General features: G+C 37.8%; 1 protein-coding gene across 7 annotated transcripts; it reads left to right on the top strand.

The window, feature by feature from the left end:
- Positions 1–1934: 1934 nt before the first annotated feature.
- UBP25 (ubiquitin-specific protease 25) lies at positions 1935–22798 on the top strand. 7 transcript variants are annotated; one of them, XM_088110523.1, is made up of 9 exons: positions 1938–2349; positions 2445–2910; positions 3212–3287; positions 3384–3476; positions 8524–8610; positions 8697–9472; positions 10324–10446; positions 22143–22284; positions 22462–22798. In XM_088110523.1, the coding sequence occupies exons 1-8, from the start codon at positions 2175–2177 to the stop codon at positions 22255–22257; spliced, it is 1911 nt and encodes a 636-aa protein (XP_087966649.1). In that variant the 5' UTR covers positions 1938–2174; the 3' UTR covers positions 22258–22284; positions 22462–22798. The 7 variants fall into 7 exon arrangements, with proteins under 7 accessions (XP_087966647.1, XP_087966646.1, XP_087966650.1 ...); XM_088110522.1 differs by having other exon boundaries at positions 22378–22798; XM_088110521.1 differs by lacking the exons at positions 22143–22284; positions 22462–22798 and adding an exon at positions 16494–16891 and having other exon boundaries at positions 1935–2349; positions 8533–8610.
- The last annotated feature ends 188 nt before the right edge of the window (positions 22799–22986 follow it).

Here is a 22986-nt window from a genome sequence, read left to right as displayed (position 1 = left end):
ATGAGTCATTAGCGTTTAACCGTGTAGTCGACCAAGTGCGGGTCGGTTGGGAAGGATGGTCGGCCAGGGATGTCAACCTGGGTGGGCGGCCATCTGGTTCTGCTGTCCGGTCACACTGGACGCTCGGTCCTGATTGCCCATATGGGTGGACGTTCGGTTCATGAATGGCCGACCTTGGAGGGTCACTCGGTCCATGTGTGGTCGGGCAGCGTTAACTTGGACGCTCGGTCTCGGTGTTCGACCCGGGTGGACGTTCGGTTCATGAATGGCCGACCTTGGAGGGTCACTCGGTCCATGTGTGGTCGGGAAGCGTTAACTTGGACGATCGGTCTCGGTGTTCGACCCGGGTGGACGTTTGGTTCATGAATGGGGAGGACCGGACGGTACACCTTTGATTCACTCTTCACATTAGACGCTTTGTCACTAATCCGCATGTCAACAAATGCATCGTCTAGCTCAAACATTTTATTGTCAGATTCATTTTAGTTAAATTTTACATGAATGACTTATTGCACCTTAGATGTTCTAGAGTTATATAATCTAAACACTTTTGAGGTTTCAGAGTAGCCAGACATGATACTCTCGTTTCTCTTTGAGTCAAACTTTCCTAAACTATCTTTAGTGTTTAAAACGAAGCATTAACTTCCAAAGGATGAAAATATGATATGTTGGGTTTTCTGTTCTTTCAAATTCATATGGAGTTTTCCTAGATAAATTTTTTTTTGAAGGTAGGAAACTTTATTGACGGCCTTAGTCCATAAGTGTTTAGGGTGTTAAAATCACTTAATATGATTGTAGCCATATCTTGTAAAATTATATTTTTCCTCTCAAGATTTTATTGTGATGTTCTTGGAATTGAGAAATTATGATTTATACTAGAGTTTTCCCAAATTTTTTTTAAAAAATCATTTTCAAATTCACCTTCATGATATTTTTGATTTACATAGCGAGAAAAACAATACAAATTTTACTCAAATTAATGAAAATGCTAAACAATATTATTTCAACTAGAAGTACAAAAATTTGAAAAGTTAACTAAAAAGCATATAAAGATAAATCTCTTATGATTTTGAAAAGTACTTTTAAAATTCAAGTTAATAGATTCAAAATTTATTTTTACATCATATTATAATTTTTAATATTCACTGTTGAATGAAATTGTTTTAAGCGTTGCGTTCATCTTTATTAATACGTATTGTGTATTTTATTTATTTATTATTTATTCATTAAAAATAATATTTCGTAAATTTAATGTCTAACTTTCTTTATTTTAAAACTGTAATTTATGAAAGCAAATATATTTTTAAGTGACTTAAATCAAAATTACTGTTCTTTTAAAGAATTTAATTGCAACTTAAATTTTGGAGACATCTAATTGATAAAAGATGACGACAATTAATTTAATATTTATTTCACACTTTTTCTCTTCAATTTTAACTTTTTCTCTCTCTCTTTAATCTCATAAACATATATTATTACTAACAAAAATATCTATTAACATGTTTAATTTTTTTACACAATTTTGTTTAAATATAAAAAATGTCCTATTATTTTATTTTTCATATAAAAAATATTTAAATTAAAAAAATACTACTACTATGATTTTTCTTCATACATGAATTATTCGAGGACAATTTTAGAAATTATTTACCACTATTGCAAAACCGCTACTAAATTAACCAATTTCTTTTAGTAAAAGTGAATTAATTAGTTTTAGAATTTTATATTTAAGGACAGAGAATAATTCCAAACGCCGTGATAAATTAATTAAATTTAAAAAATAATATTAAAGTATTTATTATAATTTTTAAATATATGAAAAATCAAACTTAAAGCAACTTAAAAAAAAAACTTAAGAATTTCCCATTCGTTCATTTCTTGTGTGCCACTCACTACAATACAACCAGCAAGCATGGCTTAGTTCTCACTATTCACTCGCAAACAATAATTTCTTTTCCGCAATATTATTTTCTCGGTACCAAAGAAGTCGCTAGAAGAATTAAAGAAAAACGAAAAATAAAACAGCTAACAACCCAAGAGAGGGAAACGAAAACTCAACCGAACCCCGCGACGAGAGATATGCGATTACGGTGGCGGCGGCGGTGGTCAGGGTTGTTGAGTCCCCGATCGACGGCCAATGCAGCGGTTCGTTGCGGCGGCGGACGGCGTCGTTGATGGACCTGCAGATGACTTGGCAGCCGAGTCTCCTGAGTCAGAAACGCAAAACCGGTCCTCCTATAGGGCTCCGTAACCTGGGCAACTCGTGCTACCTCAACAGCGTCCTCCAGTGCCTCACATACACTCCTCCTCTCGCCAATTTCTGTCTCACTCTCCAACACTCTTCTCTCTGTAACCGGCTCTTCAATTCTCGTTATTCTTTCAATTTTAGTTTAATTTCTGCGCCTTGGCCTAATTTTCGTGTTCCGTTTCGAATTTCAATTCAGGTGATTTCTCTGCGTCTACGTGTCCGTTCTGCATACTGGAGAAGCAGATTGCGCGTTCACTAAAATTGGATCTCTCGCACGACGCGCCTTCCAAGATCCAGAGCTGTATACGGATCTTTGCTGAGCACTTCCGCTGTGGCCGCCAGGAAGACGCGCACGAGTTCCTCCGGTACGTAATCGACGCCTGCCACAATACCTGCCTCCGCCTCAAGAAGCTCCACCGCAAAGGCGGAGACGCTAATGGAGGCGGCGGAGACGGTGGCGGGAGTACGGTGGTAAAGCAGATTTTCGGTGGCGCCTTGCAGAGTCAGGTGAAGTGTCTGTGCTGTGGATATGAGTCGAATAAGGTTGATGAGATAATGGATATCAGTCTTGATGTTTTCCATAGTAACTCGCTTCAAGACTGCATGCAAAAGTTCTTTCAGCCTGAGGTTTTAGATGGCAACAACAAGTACAAGTGTGATAGGTAAGTTACCGAGTGGGAACAAGTGCGTGAGTATTAGTTTGATTTTTAAATATATGTTTGGACAAAAAGTTATAGCGCCTTAGGGCTTGCATGTTTTGTTCTCCAATGAGAATTGCAGTTTCACTTCAACAATATGCATAATTCTTTAATTCAAACCTTCTTTATGTGGTCATGATATAGAACTATAGTTCTGATTGGAAAACAACTATCGAATTGTCTGTAAGCTTTTTCCTATGTGTTCTGTGTGTGTTTGTGGGTTTTAATTGTTGAAAGGATGAAACTGAGGATGATTGATGTTCAGTTGTAAGAAATTGGTGGCGGCTAAGAAGCAAATGTCCATACTTGAAGCACCTAACATCCTTGTGATACAACTAAAGGTTAGTTATATGTATATATTTAATGTTTTTGGTTGTTAGGATTAGGGGTGGTCTGGGATTTTTGAAGGATGTGTGTTGATGAAATTTGGATTGTAGAGATTTGAGGGCATATTGGGTGGCAAGATTGACAAGGCTGTTGCATTTGAAGAGGTTTTGGTTCTTTCTAGCTTCATGTGCAAAGCAAGCCAGGTATGTTCGGTTTTTGTGTTGAACTAGTTTACACTACAAAAGGGCGCGTCTGTTTGTTCCTGTGAAAGCACACATTAATCATGTACAAAGTCTAGTCACTTCAATAGTAGTCGTGTCTTTATCATAACAGCATCTGCTTTGGAAAATAATCAGAAATATATTTTATACTTCTTCACTGGTACAGATGAAAATATAACTATAATTAGGTGAATAATAGCATTTTATCATGTCTGCAATGTCCCATGCTCACCTAAAATATTTTTTTTTTCTTTTTGATTAAGTTTTCGTTTTTATTTATTTTGTACTAATTTAGTACATTGTATTTATAGTTGTGTTGTATTTATAATTTTTAAGATTTACTGTATACCCTTGTGTGAGCCTGCCATGTTGTTCCATGCTTTCTAGGACATGATATAAAGTGTGTAGTCCATTCTAATAGTCTCCCAAAATTTGTTTTCTTACTCAACCAAAATGTCCATGGTATTGGACAGGAAAAGAGTGTTGGAAAGCTGCTTTTGGTGCAAAATACCCTTGGTCTACTCTAGTTATGACTTCTTTGGCTGTCTTAATTGTACTTTGAATGGTGTATGTTTAGTCTTCTCAGTCATGGCCACAGTAGCTGAGATATGTTTTATTAAAAGTTATAGAGCTTGAGAAATCCCAACATTCAAACCTATTTTATGGTTTAGAGTTAGAGTCTTTGTCCTAATTTTTAAGATGGTATATCATAGCCAATCATAGATCTATTGTTGGGTCATTTGCATTGGTAGTTGCCATGCTCTAGACTTATAGCTCTGGGCGTGAATGGGGGAGTGGGTTTGGAAAGCCACCTCAATTGTTACCACCCTTAATTTAGAGAATACCAAAAATCACTGGGTATACTTCTGTTGATGTATTATACATACATAAATATATATATATATATATATATATAATGAAAAAATGAGAATGAGTGCAAGACTAGGAAAAGGATACAACCTATGACTCTTACTCTTAAGCTAGATATATCTGAAGGGAAAGCCTTATAAAAGCTGTACAAAATATAATAAACAATTATTTAATGCTCGCCCCAAGTTGTAGTATATAAATTTTAAGCAACAAGCTTGGAACATAGAAAATGAATTCTAGGCCCTCTTAAAGACTTAACGACTTCATCCTTGATGTTATGACCTCCTCCTTCTGTAAGGTGCTACTGTTGTTTTATGGAGGGTACTCTTTGAGTTGCATATAAGAGATATTGAATGTCATAAGCAAAATAATCTTGGGTCTTCTTCCCAAAAAGATGTCTTGAAGCAGTTTAGTATTTTCAAGATATCAGGCTCAATTGATTGCGATGAAACAAAACATATTTGCCTTTGCCGTTGAGATATATTTTCAGTGGGAATAACCCTGATTTCATTTTCCAATTACTCATGGAATGCTTTGACAAGGAACCACAACACCTCTAAAGTATACCAAGTCAGTTGAGAGTACTAGATAAAGGAAGAATGGGACCTACAAAGGCCATTTCAAGAGAACACACTTTTTTTTTCAAGACATACATTGGTAAGGGAAATTCTAAAGCAACCTCAAGTTGGTTGAGATGGAGAGCCAAGGGCAGGAATGTGTCTAGAAGATGTCAACAAAGTTGTTGGAGATGGAGGGTGGTGTGTAAGATTCACACACTACACATTGTTGAAGAAGACCAATTTGTGGGAAAGTGTGCTCAAGTATAAGACCACACAACTTTGTGGGTTGGGTCTAGAAGATGTGCAATTGTAAGGGGAACCCTAAAGCAGCCTCAAGTAGGTCAAAAATGGAGAACCAGTGGCAGGGACGTGTCGAGAGAATGTTGACAAAGTTGTTGGAGGTGGAGGGCGGTGTGTAAGATTCAATCGCTACAAATTGCCCAAGACGACCAATGTGTGGGAGTGTGTCTTTCAACACCTCTTCATGTATATCAATGTTAATCATGTCATGTTCAGAATCTAGTATGGGATCCATTTTTGATGTATATTGATTAGTTGATGGAAACCTCCCCAAGCTAGGCTAGAAGAGATGCTATGGAGGATGGTCCCTTAGAAGATGTAGGTGCGGAAAATGGTGGGCTAAGGGCTATGAACACGGAAGCAAGGGGTGGAAAAGGGTGAGAAGCTCACGGCCTTATGAGATGGTGTGGTGGTGGTGTAGTGTTTGAAGGCTCAAAGAGAGATTAGGCCAACTCTAAGAGGAAGGTGACTAGAGGGGCCACTTGGGTTGCTCTAGTCTTGATCTTAAGAAGAGTAGTATGGTAAAAAATGGGCAGCATAACATTACTTATCATCAAAGATGAATACAAGGAAGGAGACACCTATATTTACAGGCTAAGGGTGGCTCCTAAAAAGCCCTAAAAACCAAAACTTTTCATGCCAACCCTACCATGCAACTTTTGGCCGAAAATGGAGGCCCTCTAAGGAGTGGACAAGTGTCCACAAATCCTCTCCAATGAGGGAAGGACATGAGGACACTCATAAGGCAAAATCCTCTCCATTCCTAGAGTGTCATGTGACCACTACTAAAGCAAAAATCTTCTCCAATGGAAGTATGACACATGGCACATACTTTCCACATGATTTGGGTGTCCAACTAAGGAAAAACCCTACACTAATTAGGCCTTAATACAAGCCTTAAACAACCCTACACTACTTGGCCGAAATACATGGCCTAAAGTAACCTACACCACTCTTCAATCTCCATGATGGCCCAAGGGAAGAAGAGCTTTGCTTCACCTTCTAATGTTGGCTCCTCTTGCAAAAGCTTGGTCATGCTCCATGTGATAGGAGCCTTGACTAGGAGTTTCCATCATTAGTGGAGGCCATGCCTTCCCCATCACTATCTCTGGTACCAAATCGGGTCTCCTCTAAAAGTGATTGGCATATTGCTATTTGAAAAGGTGCATGTTCTACCCATAACCTATCTCTCAATTGTACTAGCCTCAATTGTCTTTGTCTTTAGACCATGCATTATACTTGTTTGTCCTCATTATCTTTTGTCCATATTCCTAAGTCTTTAGGAAAAACTTTGTTAGCTAGAGTGGTGACAAACAATGATTGATAAGATGTGTGCTTTTCAAAGTAGTGGTACTTTGGAGTTGGTTCCTCTTCTGACTAACGTGAATTGTTGAGTGTTAGTGGTTATATTCTCTTAAAACAAGACTACATGGTAAAATTGTTCACACTAGATCTTGCTTGGTTGTCATAGGGTACACATAAATCTATGTTCAAGTTTATAGTGACACATTCTTTTATTGCTAAAATCATGTCTATTTGACTTCTTTTCCAATGAAACTATTCATTATTCATTATTAGAGTCTTTTAGCATGACATCAAGAACCATATGGTAATCTTGTCAAGGAAGTTTAAACGGAGCAATCTCCTGGATTTTGCTCATGGGTAGTCGTCTGGGATGGTATGTTGTCTACTCAAGTCCCTATGTGGCCTCCAGAAATCACTCTGTGCATGGTTTGAGTTTGAACTATCATCCAACAGTATGTAATGATACAATGTGATGTTGATTGTTCTTTATTTTATTGTCATTCTCCCCAACTATGTGTATATCCTATTGTATATTTGGATGACATTGTTATCACACATAGTGATAGGAGAGTATTAGACACATGAGGTATTTCCTTGGAATTGAAGTTGCCTAGTCCAAAGATGATTTGACCATATCTCAAAGAAAATATGCACTGAACATTGCAGAAGAAGCAAGGATGTTAAATACTAAGCTTGTGGACACACCAATGAATCCAAGTGTAAAACTAGTACCTTATCAAGGAGAACCATATTTTAGTCCCAAGAGACACAAAAGGTTAGTTATTAAGCTAAGTTACCTCATTGTGACTCATCCTAACATCACCTTTGCCGTGAATGTACTAAGTCAATTTTTAAATTCTCCTTGTCACAATCATTGGGATGTAGTCCTATTAGTTATGAAGTATATTATGAATTCTCTAGGCAAAGGCATCCTTTATGAAGACAAGGAAAATGCTCAAATTGTTGGGTATTTCGATGCTAACTAGGTAAGGTTACCAAGCAACAAATGCTGCACTTCAGTGTACTATGTTCAAATTGTTGGGTATTTCGATGCTAACTAGGTAAGGTTACCAAGCGACAAATGCTGCACTTCAGTGTACTATGTTCCTTTTGGAGATAGTTTAATATTGTGGAAAAGTAAGAAACAAAATATTGCTGTAATCTTGTCTTCCATGAAAGTACCAAACATAGTAAGATAGAATGTTAATTCATAATTGACAAATTGGAGTTGGGAGACGTCACCCCTAGATTTGTGAACTTCAGGGACATTCATATTTGTAGCAATAGGCTGAGATATTCATCTATTGTCTACGAGGGCCAAGGATTGTTCATATTTGTAGCAACACATACGTATTAATATATTATATGATCCAACTTAAGGAGGAGTGTTATACTATTAAGGAGCAAATTCTGTATAATGAAGAATATCTAGATTGTATATGTATTAGTAGGAATATCTTTATTTGTTCCCTATCATATCTTTATTATTAGACAATATCAAATTTCTTTTTTTTTATTGATTTCATTTTGTCAATATAAACAAAGTAATAAACTCAATGTCTCTCTCTTTCCACCAAATTGTGTTTATTTAGTTATCTTTCATATGGAAGATATGGTACACAAAAGGTCTTGTTTGTGAGAGATAAAAACTTTGCCTTGTTTTCTGACAGTATGGGACGTGAAAAGTCCATTATCCCTTGAATATAAAACTCATACATACATTGTTGTAATATTTAATTGCAAAAGGTGTGGCTAATTTAGGACTTTGAAGTAAATAGTGAAACATCTAAGAGGGAAAATTACTAATTATTATTCTGCCACTTACAGTAAAAAGACATAAATTGCTTCGTAAGGGCCAATAAAGGTTCAACATTTTTCCAACCCATGTTGACATCTTTAAGAATGACTGGTGTATCATTGCTAATATTGCCTTCACTCACACTCAGTTTTAATATTAGTTTTAGTTCTTATCTAACGGCGTCATCCTTACGTAGGATCCACAGCCAGAATATAAGCTCTTTGGCACTATTGTGCATTCAGGCTACTCCCCCGAATCTGGTCATTACTATGCTTATATAAAGGTTTGTTAACTTTTTGTTTATCTGTACACATTATGTAGCTCAATACGTCAATTTTATGCCAATCTCATTTCCGTTTCTGTTCATAGGATGCAATGGGTCGGTGGTATTGCTGTGACGATTCTAGTGTATCAGTTGCAACCCTGCAAGAAGTTTTGTCAGAAAAGGTTTATATTCTTTTTTTCTCTCGAACTAATCAAAGGCCAGTGTCAAGTAGTAATTCTCTTGCTTCAAACGGTATAAAGCCTTATTTCAATGGGAGCCAAGCATCTGAATTTTCAAAGGTTGGTATACCACTGAAAGATGTGCATGCAAAGTCAAGTTCTGAGCTATCTCCTTGGAAGGATATGCCAAGTGTAGCTAAGACTGCTAAAGTACCTTCCAGCTCACGAGTTAAGTTTGACATTAATGGAGGTTCTACTTCCAAAAGAAGTCCTGCTCCTCTAAGTGTGAATGGGAAAGTTGATGTTTCTAGGAATCAGCCTTTATTAATAAATGGACATGTCAAAGATTCAGAGTCTTTGGAAAATGGTAAGAAAGATCCTTCATCATTACCTGCCAGGAATGGTATTGACAAAAATAAAGTTGATGTTGACAAATTCAAAAGAAAGGAGTCAACATTTACAAATGGCCACAGTGATAATCAGATGGTTGATATCCATTCTGTAAAGTCGGATCCCAGGGAAGATACTGATAAAAGCAGGGTAATAGCAGGTAAAGGTTCTGACAACTTTAAGCTTGAAAACAATGGCCTCAGCAATAAACCCAAAATATTGGGGAGTAAGAGAAAGGTACATGAGGACCCATTCATTTTACTTTCCCATGATGGTCAGTCTCAAGCAAAAGTTCAAAAACTGAAAGACAAGTAAGACAGTAAATTCCTTTTTCTAAAATTATAGTTCAATGATTTATAAATGGTTCCTCGACGTGCTTTATGTTTCTGATATATGCAGAAATATTGCATCTTATACTTTTTTTTTGTCAGTGTTTCATAGCCTGGATTCAAACTTTTGTAGTTGGGTTTATACTGTTAAAATTGGTTAATGCTTGTCATTTTTTATGACAACTTACTTTTACCGAGGCTTTGTTTCAATATTAATAATGTAGTTGGTGGGAAAGGGAATACAAAATTTTGAATCACACCGATAAGAACCAGGAAAATATGATAGAACAAGCTACTGTAATTGTATTAATAACATGTTTCAGCTAGAATCAATGAGATTCAGAGCTGGGAATACAATTAGCAAAACAAGAATAACAAAAATGATGTCAGGGCAATTTATAGTTTCCAGGTCTCCCCCAAGTCTTATAGCATTCCAATTTGTAGGAAATATTATACAATTAATAATGTTAATGGATGTTCTTCAATTTCTTTTTTCATTGCATAGTTTATGTCTCTTCCAAACCTTCAATGTCTGACATGCTAAAAATATGTTGTTCTGTTAAAAAATTTCAGAATATTAGTCGTCTTTTGATATATATTGTACTGAAATCTTCATTCTTGTGATTGTTCACACCCAAACTCGACTTACCAGTTAACTTTTTATATGCCTATTTCTTGTGACAATCAGTTAACATTTATATACCTGTTTCCTGTAACAATCAGTTATACAGCTTTCCATTCTGAAATATTTATTATGTGGGAGTCATACTGTTTTTAAAAAAATATTCATTACACGCCTTATTCTGATACCATGTTTTCAAAACATTACTCAGTCTTGTGAAAGAGGCGAAGTCACATTTGATATCCTGTGGCTGGACAAATGAGGTCTATGAATTTATGCGCTCTAAGTTACGTGCACAAGAAGATGGAAATTTAGAGAATGGAGATGAAACAAGGTATGGTTGATTATATCCTACATTATCACTCACCATTTTAACAAATTACCTTTTAATTACAAAAGATATTGATTTCCAATTGTGACTATAGAGCCCAGGGGAAGGGATGTAGTGTATAGTATATATTTGCATTAGTATATATCTTCAAGGTCAAATATCTTCTTTCTTGAAGAATAACCCCTTTCCTAGGCTTGAATTCAAGTAGAGAAGAATGTTATCAGCTGCTTGCATGTGTCTTAGTCTTGGATCATGCATAAAATGACATGTAAATGCATAAGCAATGTATGTTATTATGTGCAATATAGGAGAGCTCTTCACTTATGACTATGTTTAGTAGAAACTCACGAGGTTCAACATCCCACGTATATACTGTCATTTGACCTTATTTCTAGTCAATGTTGGATTTCTAACACACCCTAACATCCAGGACTGAGCATATTGAGTATGAGACTAGATATTTGTGGATGGTTTGACAGTGATAACACTTCCCTTCACAGTCGTGTTTGTGTAGAGGAGGCTCTGAGTGATGGAGGGGTCTGCGTCCTCTAGCCGGAGGGGTCTCAGCAAAGGGAACTGAAGATGTGCTCCACCTTATATAGAAATTTCAGAAATTGGGAATTGTGTATGGAAGTTTTAGAAATTCTTTTATAGACACACCACTGGCACTTCTAGGGTCCAGGAATCTTCGGCTAAGTTTTTTTCGACTTCCAAAACCTGAGAACACACCTATATATATACAAGCTTCCCAACACAACAACAAACAACTACTAACAAATTTTACTGCTATATTTTCCTTTTGCATTTGTCTCTTCTTTTATTGATCTTAATAATAGGAAGTTGTGTCCTAACGTATTCTTTACTGCCAACATGTTTGTTAGGATATTTATCTTATTTTATCATCATTATATTGTGTTAAGGGTTGCCCTATTTATCATGATTATATTGTGTCTAGGATTACCCTATTTATCATGATTATATTGTGTCTAGGGTTACCCTATTTATCATGTACTTTTGTATCAATTTATTCTTATAAATAGAAGATTGTGAGAGGGATCAATCAAGTCCTCTAGAATTATTTTACAGTTTAATTCTCAAGTTGGTATCAGAGCGGGTTGATCCCGCTATGGTTTCTGTCTCGTAATATCTGTCCGACGCCACATTTCGTCGTCGCCCGCCACCGTCCGCTGTTGCCCGTCGCCGACCACCGTTCGTCGTTGCCGGCCACCGTCTGGCCACCGTTTGCCGTCGTCGGCCACCGTCGTCCATCGCTGTCACAGTTCTGTTCGTCTAAACCCTTAGGGTTTTCTTGTTCCTCGCTGGTACTATTTGTCTTCTTCAGAAATGGCGTCTGGCAGTACTCTTTCTTTCTCCTGAAGTCCATTAATTACCTCCGAGAAGCTAAATGGAAAAAATTATCTATCATGGTCTGCTGCCGTTGAAATGTGGTTCCTTGGCCAAGGGCATTATGACCACCTTGAGCGAGATGGAAGCCATGTGCCTACTGAAAAAGTTGATCAGTGGAAACAAGCAGATTTCCAGTTGTGTGCCCTGTTATGGCAATCAGTGGAACCCAAACTTCTTGTATCTTTGAGGGCTTTCAAAACTTGTCACTCCTTTTAGAAGAAAGCCCAAAGCATTTATGCCAACGATATTCAACGTCTCTATGACACTACGAACAAGCTTGCATCTCTTAAAATGGCAGACCATGATATGATGTCCTTCATGGCTGAAGCCCAATCTGCTGTCGAAGAACTCAGGATGTTTTTGGAAGTGGACCCATTAGTGGATATCAAAAAGAAACTAAACAAATTTTACATGGTGTTGATCCTTCGTGCCCTACATCCCGATTTTGATCATCTCAGAGATTAACTTCTAACTAGTCATGAGGTCCCCTCTATGGAAACTCTGGGTTAGTGTGTAAATTACGTCGTTCCCTCTATGGCTTGAAACAATCACTATATTTTCTCTCTCACATTTAACATGGTATCTAGAGCAGGTTAGGGTTTTCCATTAGCCACTCACTGCCCGCCGTCATCCGCTGTCGCTTCCGTCGCCGTCGCCGTCCGTTGCAGCCTTTTCTCTGGCGAAGTTAAGGGTTCGGTGCGCCTCGTCAAGCGCGACCCATCCCTGGTGGTCGCCGCCTCATCCTGCTCTCGACGCGCCGTCACGCACCGTTTCTCTGTCACCGCTCTCGGGCGCGTGGGCTTCACTCGCCGCCTCTCCGGTGTCGGATCTTCACCGTGCCACTAGTCTCTGATTTGCTGTTCCATTGAGGGTTGCTTCGTTTAGGGTTTCTTCCCACAATTTGTTTTCCCTCTTTTCTTGTTTGGCTTTATAATGGCTGGTCTTGGAACACTGTCTCTCTCTACTACTCCAACCATTACTTTTGCAAAACTCAATTGGAAAAACTATCTATCTTGGTCTTCTTCCGTGGAGTTATGGTTTCTTGGTCAAGGATACCACGATCACCTTGAATAAGATGTTTCCATCGTTTCTGAAGAAGAGAAATCTCAGTGGCAGCGGCTTGATTTTCAACTATGTGCAGTCCTATGGCAATCTGTTGAACAAGAAGTCTTAGAAATTTTGAGACCTTACAAAACGTGCTCCTCCTTTTGGAGAAAAGCTCAGGATATCTTTGCTAATGATGTGCAACGCCTCTTTGATGCAACTCAAAGAGTGACTTCCCTCAAACAAAACAATCATGATATGGTTACTTACATAGGAACGGCCCGTGCTGCTGTAGAAGAGTTGAAGAATTTCTTTGTGGCTGATTCTTTAGAAGGCCTAAACAAGAAACTTGATAAGTTTTACATGGTCTTAATTTTAAGAGGTCTACATTCAGATTTTGGTCATGTTCGTGATCAAATGCTAGCTGGTGATCAAGTTCCATCAATGGACAGCTTAGTTACTCGACTTCTTCGGGTACCTTCATTAGTTAAAGACCAAAGTTCAATTGGTGGTATTGAAACATCAGCTATGGTAGCACCACAAGGAAGAGGAGGAGGCAGAGGCAACCGAGGAGGACGTGGTGGCCGTGGTATGCCTCCTCAATGCACATATTGCAAGAAGATAGGCCATACTTGAGAGAAATGTTATGCCTTACATGGATATCCAGACAAGGTCGTTCATGCTTTGAAATCTGATGAACCCAAAATTTCAAATGAGGAATATCAAGAATTTTTGAAGTATAAGTCTGGAAAATCTTCTAATCCTGACCAATCCTCTTCCATGCCCAATGTGTCAACTGCCGGTATATCTCAATCTGTGGAAGGTCACAATCCATGGATCCTTGACTCAGGTGCCTCTGACCATATCTCTGGTACTATTTCTTCATTTTCTTCCATGTCCTCTCAGAAAATCCCTCATTTCATTACTATTGCCAATGGATCCAAAGTTGCATCTCAGGGAATTGGTAGAGTCTCCTTATCTCTTTCACTAAATTTAAATTCTGTTTTGTATATTCCTATTGTCCTTACAATTTAATCTCCTTGAGCCAATTGACTTGTTCCTTAAATTGTTCTGTAACCTTTACTGCTAATTCCTTTGTTATACAGGAACATGGTATGGGTCGCCTGATTGGAGAAAGACACGAGTCTCGAGGACTTTATTTTCTTAAACGTAGCTCTTCAGTTTCCTGTTTTACCACTTCATCCCCAAAACTTTTGCTTGATCGGTTGGGCCATCCAAGTTTATCCAAGTTGAAGATGATTGTTCCAAGTCTCCAGAACATTCAAGTCTTAGATTGTGAGTCGTGTCAATTAGGAAAATATGTTAGATCTTCTCATCCTAAAAAGTTTGAGACACTATGTAATTCTCCTTTCTCAACTATTCACTCTGATATTTGGGGACCAAGTCGTGTTACTTCTTTTGGTTTTAACTATTTTGTAACCTTCATTGATAAATTCTCTCGATGTACTTGGGTTTATTTAATGAAAGAGAGATCTGAACTTTTGTCCATATTTGTGTCCTTTATTAATGAAATTAAGAACCAATTTGGGAAGACTATTAAAATCCTTCGTAGTGATAATGCTAAGGAATATTTTTCTTCAGTGTTTTCTTCATTCTTATCTTCCCAAGGAATTTTACATCAGTCAACATGTCCTCACACTCCACAACAAAATGGCATTGCAGAGAGGAAAAATAGACATCTCATTGAAACTGCACGCTCCTTGATGTTGAATACTAATATTCCTGTGCATCAGTGGGGCGATGCATTCCTCACTGCCTGTTTTCAAATCAATAGGATGCCGTCTTCCTCTCTTGAGAATAAAATTCCTCATTCTGTCATTTTTCTAAATGACGCTCTATATCATATTCCCCCACGTGTATTTGGGTGTACATGTTTTGTCCATAATGTTTCTCCAGGTCTTGATAAGCTATCCGCCAAGGCTATTAAGTGTGTCTTCTTGGGATATTCTCGTCTCCAGAAAGGGTATAAATGTTATTCTCCCTCCACCAAGAGATATTATATGTCTGTTGATGTCACATTCTTTGAGGATACACTGTTTTTCTCGTCCACTGTGGAGGATCGTTCATCTGTTCAACAAATGTTTCCTCTACCATCGTGTGATCCCTTGGTTATTCCTGTTTTTATACCTCAAACTCAAAATGTGACTGACATTGTTCCTCCATCTCTTCTCACATATCAGCGTCGGAGACAATCTCAAGCTCAGAACAATAAAGATCCTCTAAACTCATCTCCTCCTCCATCAGCTCACCAGACCATGGATCCTTCATCATCCTCGTCTTCTAATGACTCAGATGATAATTTGCCCATTGCCCTTCGGAAAGGTATTCGTTCTACTCGTAATCCATATCTTGTTTATAATTTTTTGAGTTATCATCGTTTGTCTTCTACCTATTTCTCTTTTGTTTCCTCCTTATCCTCCCTTAAGACTCCTAATAATATTTATGAGGCACTTGATCATCCTGGATGGTGTCAAGCCATGGTTGATGAAATGCAGGCCCTTGACCACAATGGTACTTGGGACCTTGTTCTTCTTCCTCCGGGTAAGAAGCCTGTTGTCTGCGAATGGGTTTATGCTATTAAGGTTGGTCCTACTGGTGAAATTGATCGTCTAAAAGCTCGTCTAGTAGCAAAGGGATATACTCAAGTTTATGGCATTGATTATTGTGATACCTTTTCTCCTGTGGCTAAAACTAGTACCGTTCGTATTTTACTTGCTATGGCTGCCATTCGTCATTGGCCACTTTACCAGTTGGACATTAAAAATGCATTTCTTCACGGTGATCTGGAAGAGGAGATATACATGGAGCAACCTCCTGGGTTTGTTGCTCAGGGGGAGTCTGGGTTAGTGTGTACGTCGTTCCCACTATGGCTTGAAACAATCACTAGATTTTCTCTCTCACATTTAACAGAAACGTTGACCACTCGCCTTCTGCGTGTCCCGGTACCTCAAACTCAAGAAGCACATGAACTAGTAGAACCATCTGTCATGGTTGCCACACGAGGAAGAGGAGGACGTGGCACTAGAGGAGGACGAGGAGGTCGGGGACGTCCTCAATGCACATACTGTAAAAGGATGGGTCATACTCAAGAGAATTGCTACTCCTTACATGGTTTCCCTTCCAAAACCGCCAATATTTTGAAGACTGAAACTTCCACTTCAAAGACGGAAACTTCCACTTTTATGTTTTCTGAAGATGAATATCAAAAGTATTTAAGGTTAAAGTCTAACAGCTTGGCACAACCATCTCAATCTCCCAATACATCAACAACCTGCGTTTCTCAATCTATGGAAGGTCAAAATTCATAGGTAATTGACTCATATGCTTCTGATCACATTTCTGGTAATACCTCTTTGTTCTCATCTATTTCCTTTCGAGAAAAACCTCATTTCATAACCCTTGCAAATGGATCTAAAACTTTCTCCAAAGGAGTCAACCATGTTTCGTTGTCTCCCTCCCTCAATCTCAACTCAGTCCTTTTTGTCCCTAATTGTAGTTTTAATTTAATTTCCCTAAGCCAGTTGACCAAAATGTTAAATTGTTCAATAACCTTTGACCATAAATCTTTTGTTATACAGGAGTGTGGTTCGGGGAGACAGATTGGAGAAGGATATGAAGCTGACGGATTATACCATTTTGGATCTCGTCCAAGGGTGTCCTGTGTTGCTGCTCCTAATCCTAAAATGCTACATGATCGACTTGGCCATCCTCATTTGTCCAAATTAAAAAAGATGTGTCCTGAACTTAGTGGTCTCCAAACCTTAGAATGTGAGTCATGTCAATTAGGAAAACATGTTAGATCTTCCTTTCCTAAAAGGTCTCAATCAATATGTAATTCTAGTTTTTCCATCATCCATTCTGATATATGGGGACCTAGTCGTATCTCCTCATTTGGTTTTAGATATTTTGTTACCTTTATTGATGAATATTTAAGATGTACTTGGGTTTATCTTATGAAAATCGTTCTGAATTGTTAGCTATTTTTATATCTTTTTTGAATGAAATCAAGAATCAATTTGGTCAAGTAATCAAAATATTAAGAAGTGATAATGCAAAAGAGTATTTCTCATCGTTCTTTTCTGCCATCTTGAGTTCCCATGGTATCTTACATCAGTCTACTTGTCCTCATACACCGAAGCAAAATGGTATAGCAGAACGCAAAAATAGACACTTGGTTGAAACTGCCCGTACCCTTTTGCTTGGTGCCTATATTCCTGTCCATCACTGGGGGATGCCATCTTAACTGCATGTTATCTTATTAATAGGATGCCCTCCTCCTCTCTTGATAATAAAGTCCCTTTCTCCATTTTGTTTCCTAATGTTCCTCTCTTTCGTACATCTCCCCGAGTGTTTGCTGTGTATGTTTTGTTCATGACATGTCTCCAGGTTTAGACAAACTCTCCGCTCGCGCTCTCAAATGTGTCTTCTTAGGCTATTCTCGACAAAAAGGATATCGGTGTTACTCTCCTGAAACTCAGAAGTATTACATGTCAGCCAATGTCACATTCTTTGAACAGACTCCTTACTTCTCTCCATCTGTTCAGGATGTTTCTATCCTCCAGTCGGTCCTTCCTATTCGAATGGCTGAGTCAAATAGCTCCACTGTCTCTATCATTCCAAGTCTTGATCACAATCCTTCTACACCCTTTCTCCACATACTAAGATCATCCCACACAGGGCCCCAATGGATAGTCCACCTCCCCAAGACAATGGTGAATCTCCTACTTCAGATTCTTCTCCCTCGTCACCTCCTCCCACGCCTCCTGGTGAAAATGATTCAGCATGGCCTATTACCCTCAGAAAAGGTACTCGTTCCACTCGAAACCCTCATCCCATTTATAATTTTCTAAGCTATCATCGATTGTCGCCCTCCTATTTTTCTCTTTTATCCTCAGTATCCTCTGTTGTTATACCCAAGAATGTGAAAGAAGCACTTGACCATCCTGGATGGCGACAAGCTATGATTGCAGAAATGCAGGCTCTTGACCACAATAATACTTGGGAGCTGGTGCCTCTTCCCCCAGGCAAAAAGGCGGTTGGTTGTCGATGGGTGTATGCAGTTAAAGTCGGCCCTGATGGTGAAATTGATCGGCTCAAAGCTTGGCTTGTTGCAAAAGGTTACACTCAGGTTTATGGTCTTGATTATTGTGACACTTTCTCTCCTGTAGCCAAGATGACTACTATTTGCCTCTTCTTTGCCATGGCAGCCATTCGTCATTGGCCACTTCATCAATTGGATATCAAGAATGCCTTCCTACATGGTGATCTTGAGGAAGAAGTTTATATGGAGCAACCTCTTGGGTTTGTTGCTCAGGGGGAGTCTGGTATGGTATGCAAATTGCATTATGGCCTCAAGCAATCCTCACGTGCTTGGTTTGGAAAGTTTAGCTCCATTGTTCAAAAATTTGGGCTAAAACGCAGTGAAGCAGACCATTCAGTTTTTTACTGTCATTCTTCTCTCGAGAAATGTGTTTACTTAATAGTATATGTTGATGATATTGTCATTACAGGAAATGATGTTGTTGGGATATCTCAACTAAAAGAGTACTTGTGTAGACATTTTCAAACCAAGGATCTTGGAAGTCTCAAATACTTTAGGCATTGAAGTAGTGCAATCAAGAGATGGAGTTGTAATCTCCCAGAGGAAGTATGCTCTTGATATATTACAAGAAACATGCATGATTGATTGTAGACCGGTAGACAGTCCCATGGCCCCAAACCAGAAATTAAGGATAGAAGAAGGTGAATTATTCTCCGATCCAGAGAGGTATAGGAGGTGGGTTGGAAAACTGATTTATCTCACTATTACAAGGCCAGATCTATCCTTTGCAGTTGGAGTGGTTAGTCAGTTCATGCAGGCTCCATGTGTTGACCATTGGAATGCTCTCATTCGCATTCTAAGGTATGTAAAGAAGGCTTCTAGGCAAGGATTGCTATATGAAGATAAAGGTAGCATTCAGGTCTCTGGGTATTGCGATGCAGATTGGGCAGGTTCACCTATTGATAGACGGTCTACTACATGATATTCTGTTTTTCTGGGAGGAAACATTATTTCATGGAAAAGTAAGAAACAGAATGTAGTAGTTAGATCAACCGCGGAAGCCGAGTATAGGGCAATGGCATCACTAACATGTGAACTTATATGGGTGAAACAATTCCTTCAAGAGGTTAAATTTTGTGACATCCATACTATGAAGATGTATTGTGACAATCAAGCTGCTCTCCACATTGCATCAAATCCAGTGTTTCACGAGAAGACTAAACATATAGAAATTGATTGTCATTTTGTTCGTGAAAAGTTGTTGACTAAAGAAATATGTACTGAGTTTATTGGGTCAAACGATCAACTCGCAGATGTATTGACCAAGTCATTAAGGGGTCCTCGGATTGAGTTTATTTGTTCCAAGCTTGGTACATACAATTTGTATGCTCCAGCTTGAGGGGGAGTTTTAGGATATTTATCCTGTTTTATCATCATTATATTGTGTTAAGGGTTACCCTATTTATCATGATTATATATTGTCTAGGATTACCCTATTTATCATGATTATATTGTGTCTAGGTTACCCTATTTATCATGTACTTGTGTATCAATTTATTCTTATAAATAGAAGATTGTGAGAGGGATCAATCAAGCCCTCTAGAATTATTTTACAGTTTAATTCTCAAGTATGTTTTTAAAAATTTTTTATTTTCTAAAAGGTTTTTCTAGTAGATGTTACTGATCACCTTTTACATTTTTCTGCAAAGTTTCTTGTGTTTCTTTCCAGCGAGCTTTTTCTGGTCAAGTGTCATTGGAATGGCCTTGCCTTGTGCTCTTTGAACATTTTGTTTCCCAACAACTATTACATACTTTCACCAATTTTAACAAGATTGACTAATGTTACATATGTTCGAGCTTGAGAACAGTGTTAGAGATATGGTTTGACTTGACAGAAAGAAACATATTGAAGATTGATTGCTAATTTGACATAGAGAATGTCTACTAACCTTGTCATTATTTACTAAGTCTCTCTAAGAGGTGTTGTGTTGATAATATTTGTAATAGTCTTGTCTTATATAATAGATATCATGAGCTTGAGGGAGAATTGTTAGATGTCTGATTTGATTACATAAAATAGAGACAAATGATTTGATAGAGAAACATCTTACTAAATTTTTTACATTATTAGATATTGCTTTGTTTTTTATCATTGTTCATTATATTCCTTAGTTTTTCTCTCCTTAACATGGTTCCAAAGCATTATATTAGGACACAACCTCCTATTATGAAGGTCCATAGAAGAAGAAACAAGGGAAAAGGAAAATGCAGCTATTTGTTTTAATTCAAGCAACTTGAAATCTGTTAGTAGTTACGTTTGTTGTTGTGTTGGGAAACTTGTATACATATAGGTGTTTTTTCAGGTTTGGGGGGAGGGAGAAAATTAGTTGATTAGTGGGAGGATTCTGGACCCTTGAAGTGCAAGTGGTGTGTCAGTAAAAGAATTTCTAAAACTTCTATATGCAATTCTCAGTTTCTTTGAGTTTCCTTTCCCGTTTTGAGTTTCTAATCCAGTTTCTATAAACTGGTATCAAAGCTTTTTCCGGGCTTTGTGGGTACGACTGTAGCAAATGGGCTTCAGTTACCAGAGGGTTTTGAAGCAAGATTAGATGCAAGATTGACCCAAATGGAAGCAAATTTGGCTCAAAGATTCTTGAAAGAAGGAAACGGAAAAAGTGCAAGTGCAGTAACTATTGTGAAACAGATGGTTTCAACTGAGGTTGCACTGCACTGGAGGAGTCAGTGGGTTAAGAGTTTGGTGGAACTAAGAGTTGCGATTTGTGGAGGACATTGGATATTCCAGTTTTTAGGGAGAAGATGCTATGGGGTGGATAGGTAAAGTGGAAAGATATTTCCAACTGAGAGGTGTGCAAGGAGAGGAGAAAATGGAAGCTGTTATGGCTGCAATGGAAGGAATTGCCTTATCTTGGTTTCAATGGTGGGAAATGTGCAATCCAAACCAATCTTGGGTTGTTTTGAAGAACGTACTTATCCATAGGTTTCAACTAGTCTTGACGGGAGAACCTTTTGAGTCATTGCTGGCTTTTAAGAGTTTCTCTACTAAGAGGAACAAAGGAATTGATAACATGGTAGTAGCTAAGTCAACACCACCTAGTTAATTGGCAGAGGCAAATTCTTTTTCTCAATCCGTTACCGGCAAGAGCAGTAATGAGGAAAAGGCTTATAGTTATGGCCACAACAGAGACAACATTAAAAAGTTAATGTTGGAAGTCTTACATCGACTAGAGATAAGACCAATTTATAATATATAAGTGGGTGCAAATCTCACTTTACAAACCGATTTTGTGGGGTTGAGTTAAACTTAAAGTTTACTTCTTAATATGGCACCAAAGTTAGGTTAGAACCTATCCTAGCGAGATTTGTTGTTTGTTGGACATGTTCCACCTGTTATTGGACCACCCATTAATCTCTAGTTTCACGCTTGAGATGTATATACCTCAGCATGAAGGGGTGTATTGGAAGTTTCACGTCAACTAGAGATAAACCAATTTATAATATCAATTTAGATGGTATCTAGAGCCTAAAGTTCTTTTTGAGATATGAGTGAATTTTGTGGATTTTGAATTAGTCAAATAGTTGAGAGAGAATTAAAAGAATTATGTAGAGAAAGAAAAAAAAGGTGTTTATTATGAAACTAAGAACCAAAGAAAACATTGAATATAAGGTTTTTAGGCTACTTAATAAATTATAGTTGTTTTAGTAATTTAGAATGGGGATCACTATGAGGATGAGGACGTGGAGGATATGTGCATATGCATCCCTATCTGTGTACTCAATTTAAAAACTTTGGTATTAATCATACCTATATATCCAGTCTATACATAGAAATTTCTTGTCAAAATTGGGTCGGGTTCGGAGAATGGCATAGAGCTGAGTTTTTTTTCCATGCCTAATAGCAATACATCACAATACTCGATAAATATTATTCGGTATCCTTTCTCTCAATTTCATCCTTCAATTCCTAAAGTCCTTTAAGTATTTTCTTGAGCATTTTAGGCTGTTACAATGCTCATTCAATGAGTTCATAGTTCCGGTACTTGTCTTTTTTCTTTAATAATTAAATAATTTGGCTACTAAGGACTGAGTTCCCTTTCTCATTTGTAAATATATGTACAATGATGTTTGTGATTTGACTCGCTGGTTATTTGCACTACGAGCAATGCAGGAAGTCGTTAATTAGAGAGGCGCAGCTAGCTTTCAACTCAAAGATTCCCGAGTCATTGAGAAAGGATTTGATTGAACGACTCAAACCTTTATCCAAGAAAACAATACAATTTTAAGGACCTTGATCTGAGCATGCGTAGGAGGTAAACTATTAGTATGCTTATACAAATTTTCCGTTCTGTCTTTAAATCAGTTAGTGCTTTGATATTTTCTTTATCATTTTGAAAATATTGCAGCATGTTGATCTTGTCTTGATAGTGAGGCGTGGTGTGTATACTCTGTATTACTAATTATTGTAGTGATGGCGTTACCCTTACTAGGATACTAGTTTGGGTTTGTGACATACTAACTCTTTGAGCTAGTGCTGGCGGTAGGAGGAGGAGAATATGGAAACTTGTTATCATCGAAGTTTGGCTTTGTTATGCTTCTAGTTTCATGCATATTTGAGCTAGAAGTCCAGATTTCATGTCTTGCCACAAGTTTTCATTCTCTATGTAGGCTATGAAGTTGTATTGAATCTTGAGGAGAGCATGCCAGGAATTCTATTCATTCTGTACAATCTACTTTAGTCATGTGTACTGGAGCAAAATCTTAATTTTCTATAAAATTGCTCAAAAAATTTTGCACCGAAAAAGTGGCTGTGCATGACTTATGATACACGCGTTATCCAATGACTTCTATATCGATATTTTCCGTTGAAAAAGCATAACTCTCAATTTTTAGATTTGTGATTCAGTTTTTGATGGCCATCAGCGACTAAGTAACTTGGTTAAAAAATCAAGAAACTGTAGAATGTCTTAGAAGCTGCAAATATTTTAGTCGATAAAAGAAGTCTCCACTCAAAT

This window comes from Vigna umbellata, chromosome 3 (genome assembly GCF_029865625.1).
Source record: "Vigna umbellata cultivar VRB3 chromosome 3, Vumbellata_1.0, whole genome shotgun sequence".
Classification (NCBI taxonomy): domain Eukaryota; kingdom Viridiplantae; phylum Streptophyta; class Magnoliopsida; order Fabales; family Fabaceae; genus Vigna; species Vigna umbellata.
Note: the sequence above shows the minus strand (reverse complement) of the source record. Positions and strands in the feature narration are given on the sequence as shown.

Coding starts and splice junctions, on each gene's coding strand:
- UBP25 (XM_088110518.1), top strand. CDS start 13,682: ATGTGTCAACTGCCGGTATATCTCAATCTGTGGAAGGTCACAATCCAT. Junction 13,859..14,000: donor AGTTGCATCTCAGGGAATTG/GTAGAGTCTCCT, acceptor TTTGTTATACAG/GAACATGGTATGGGTCGCCT.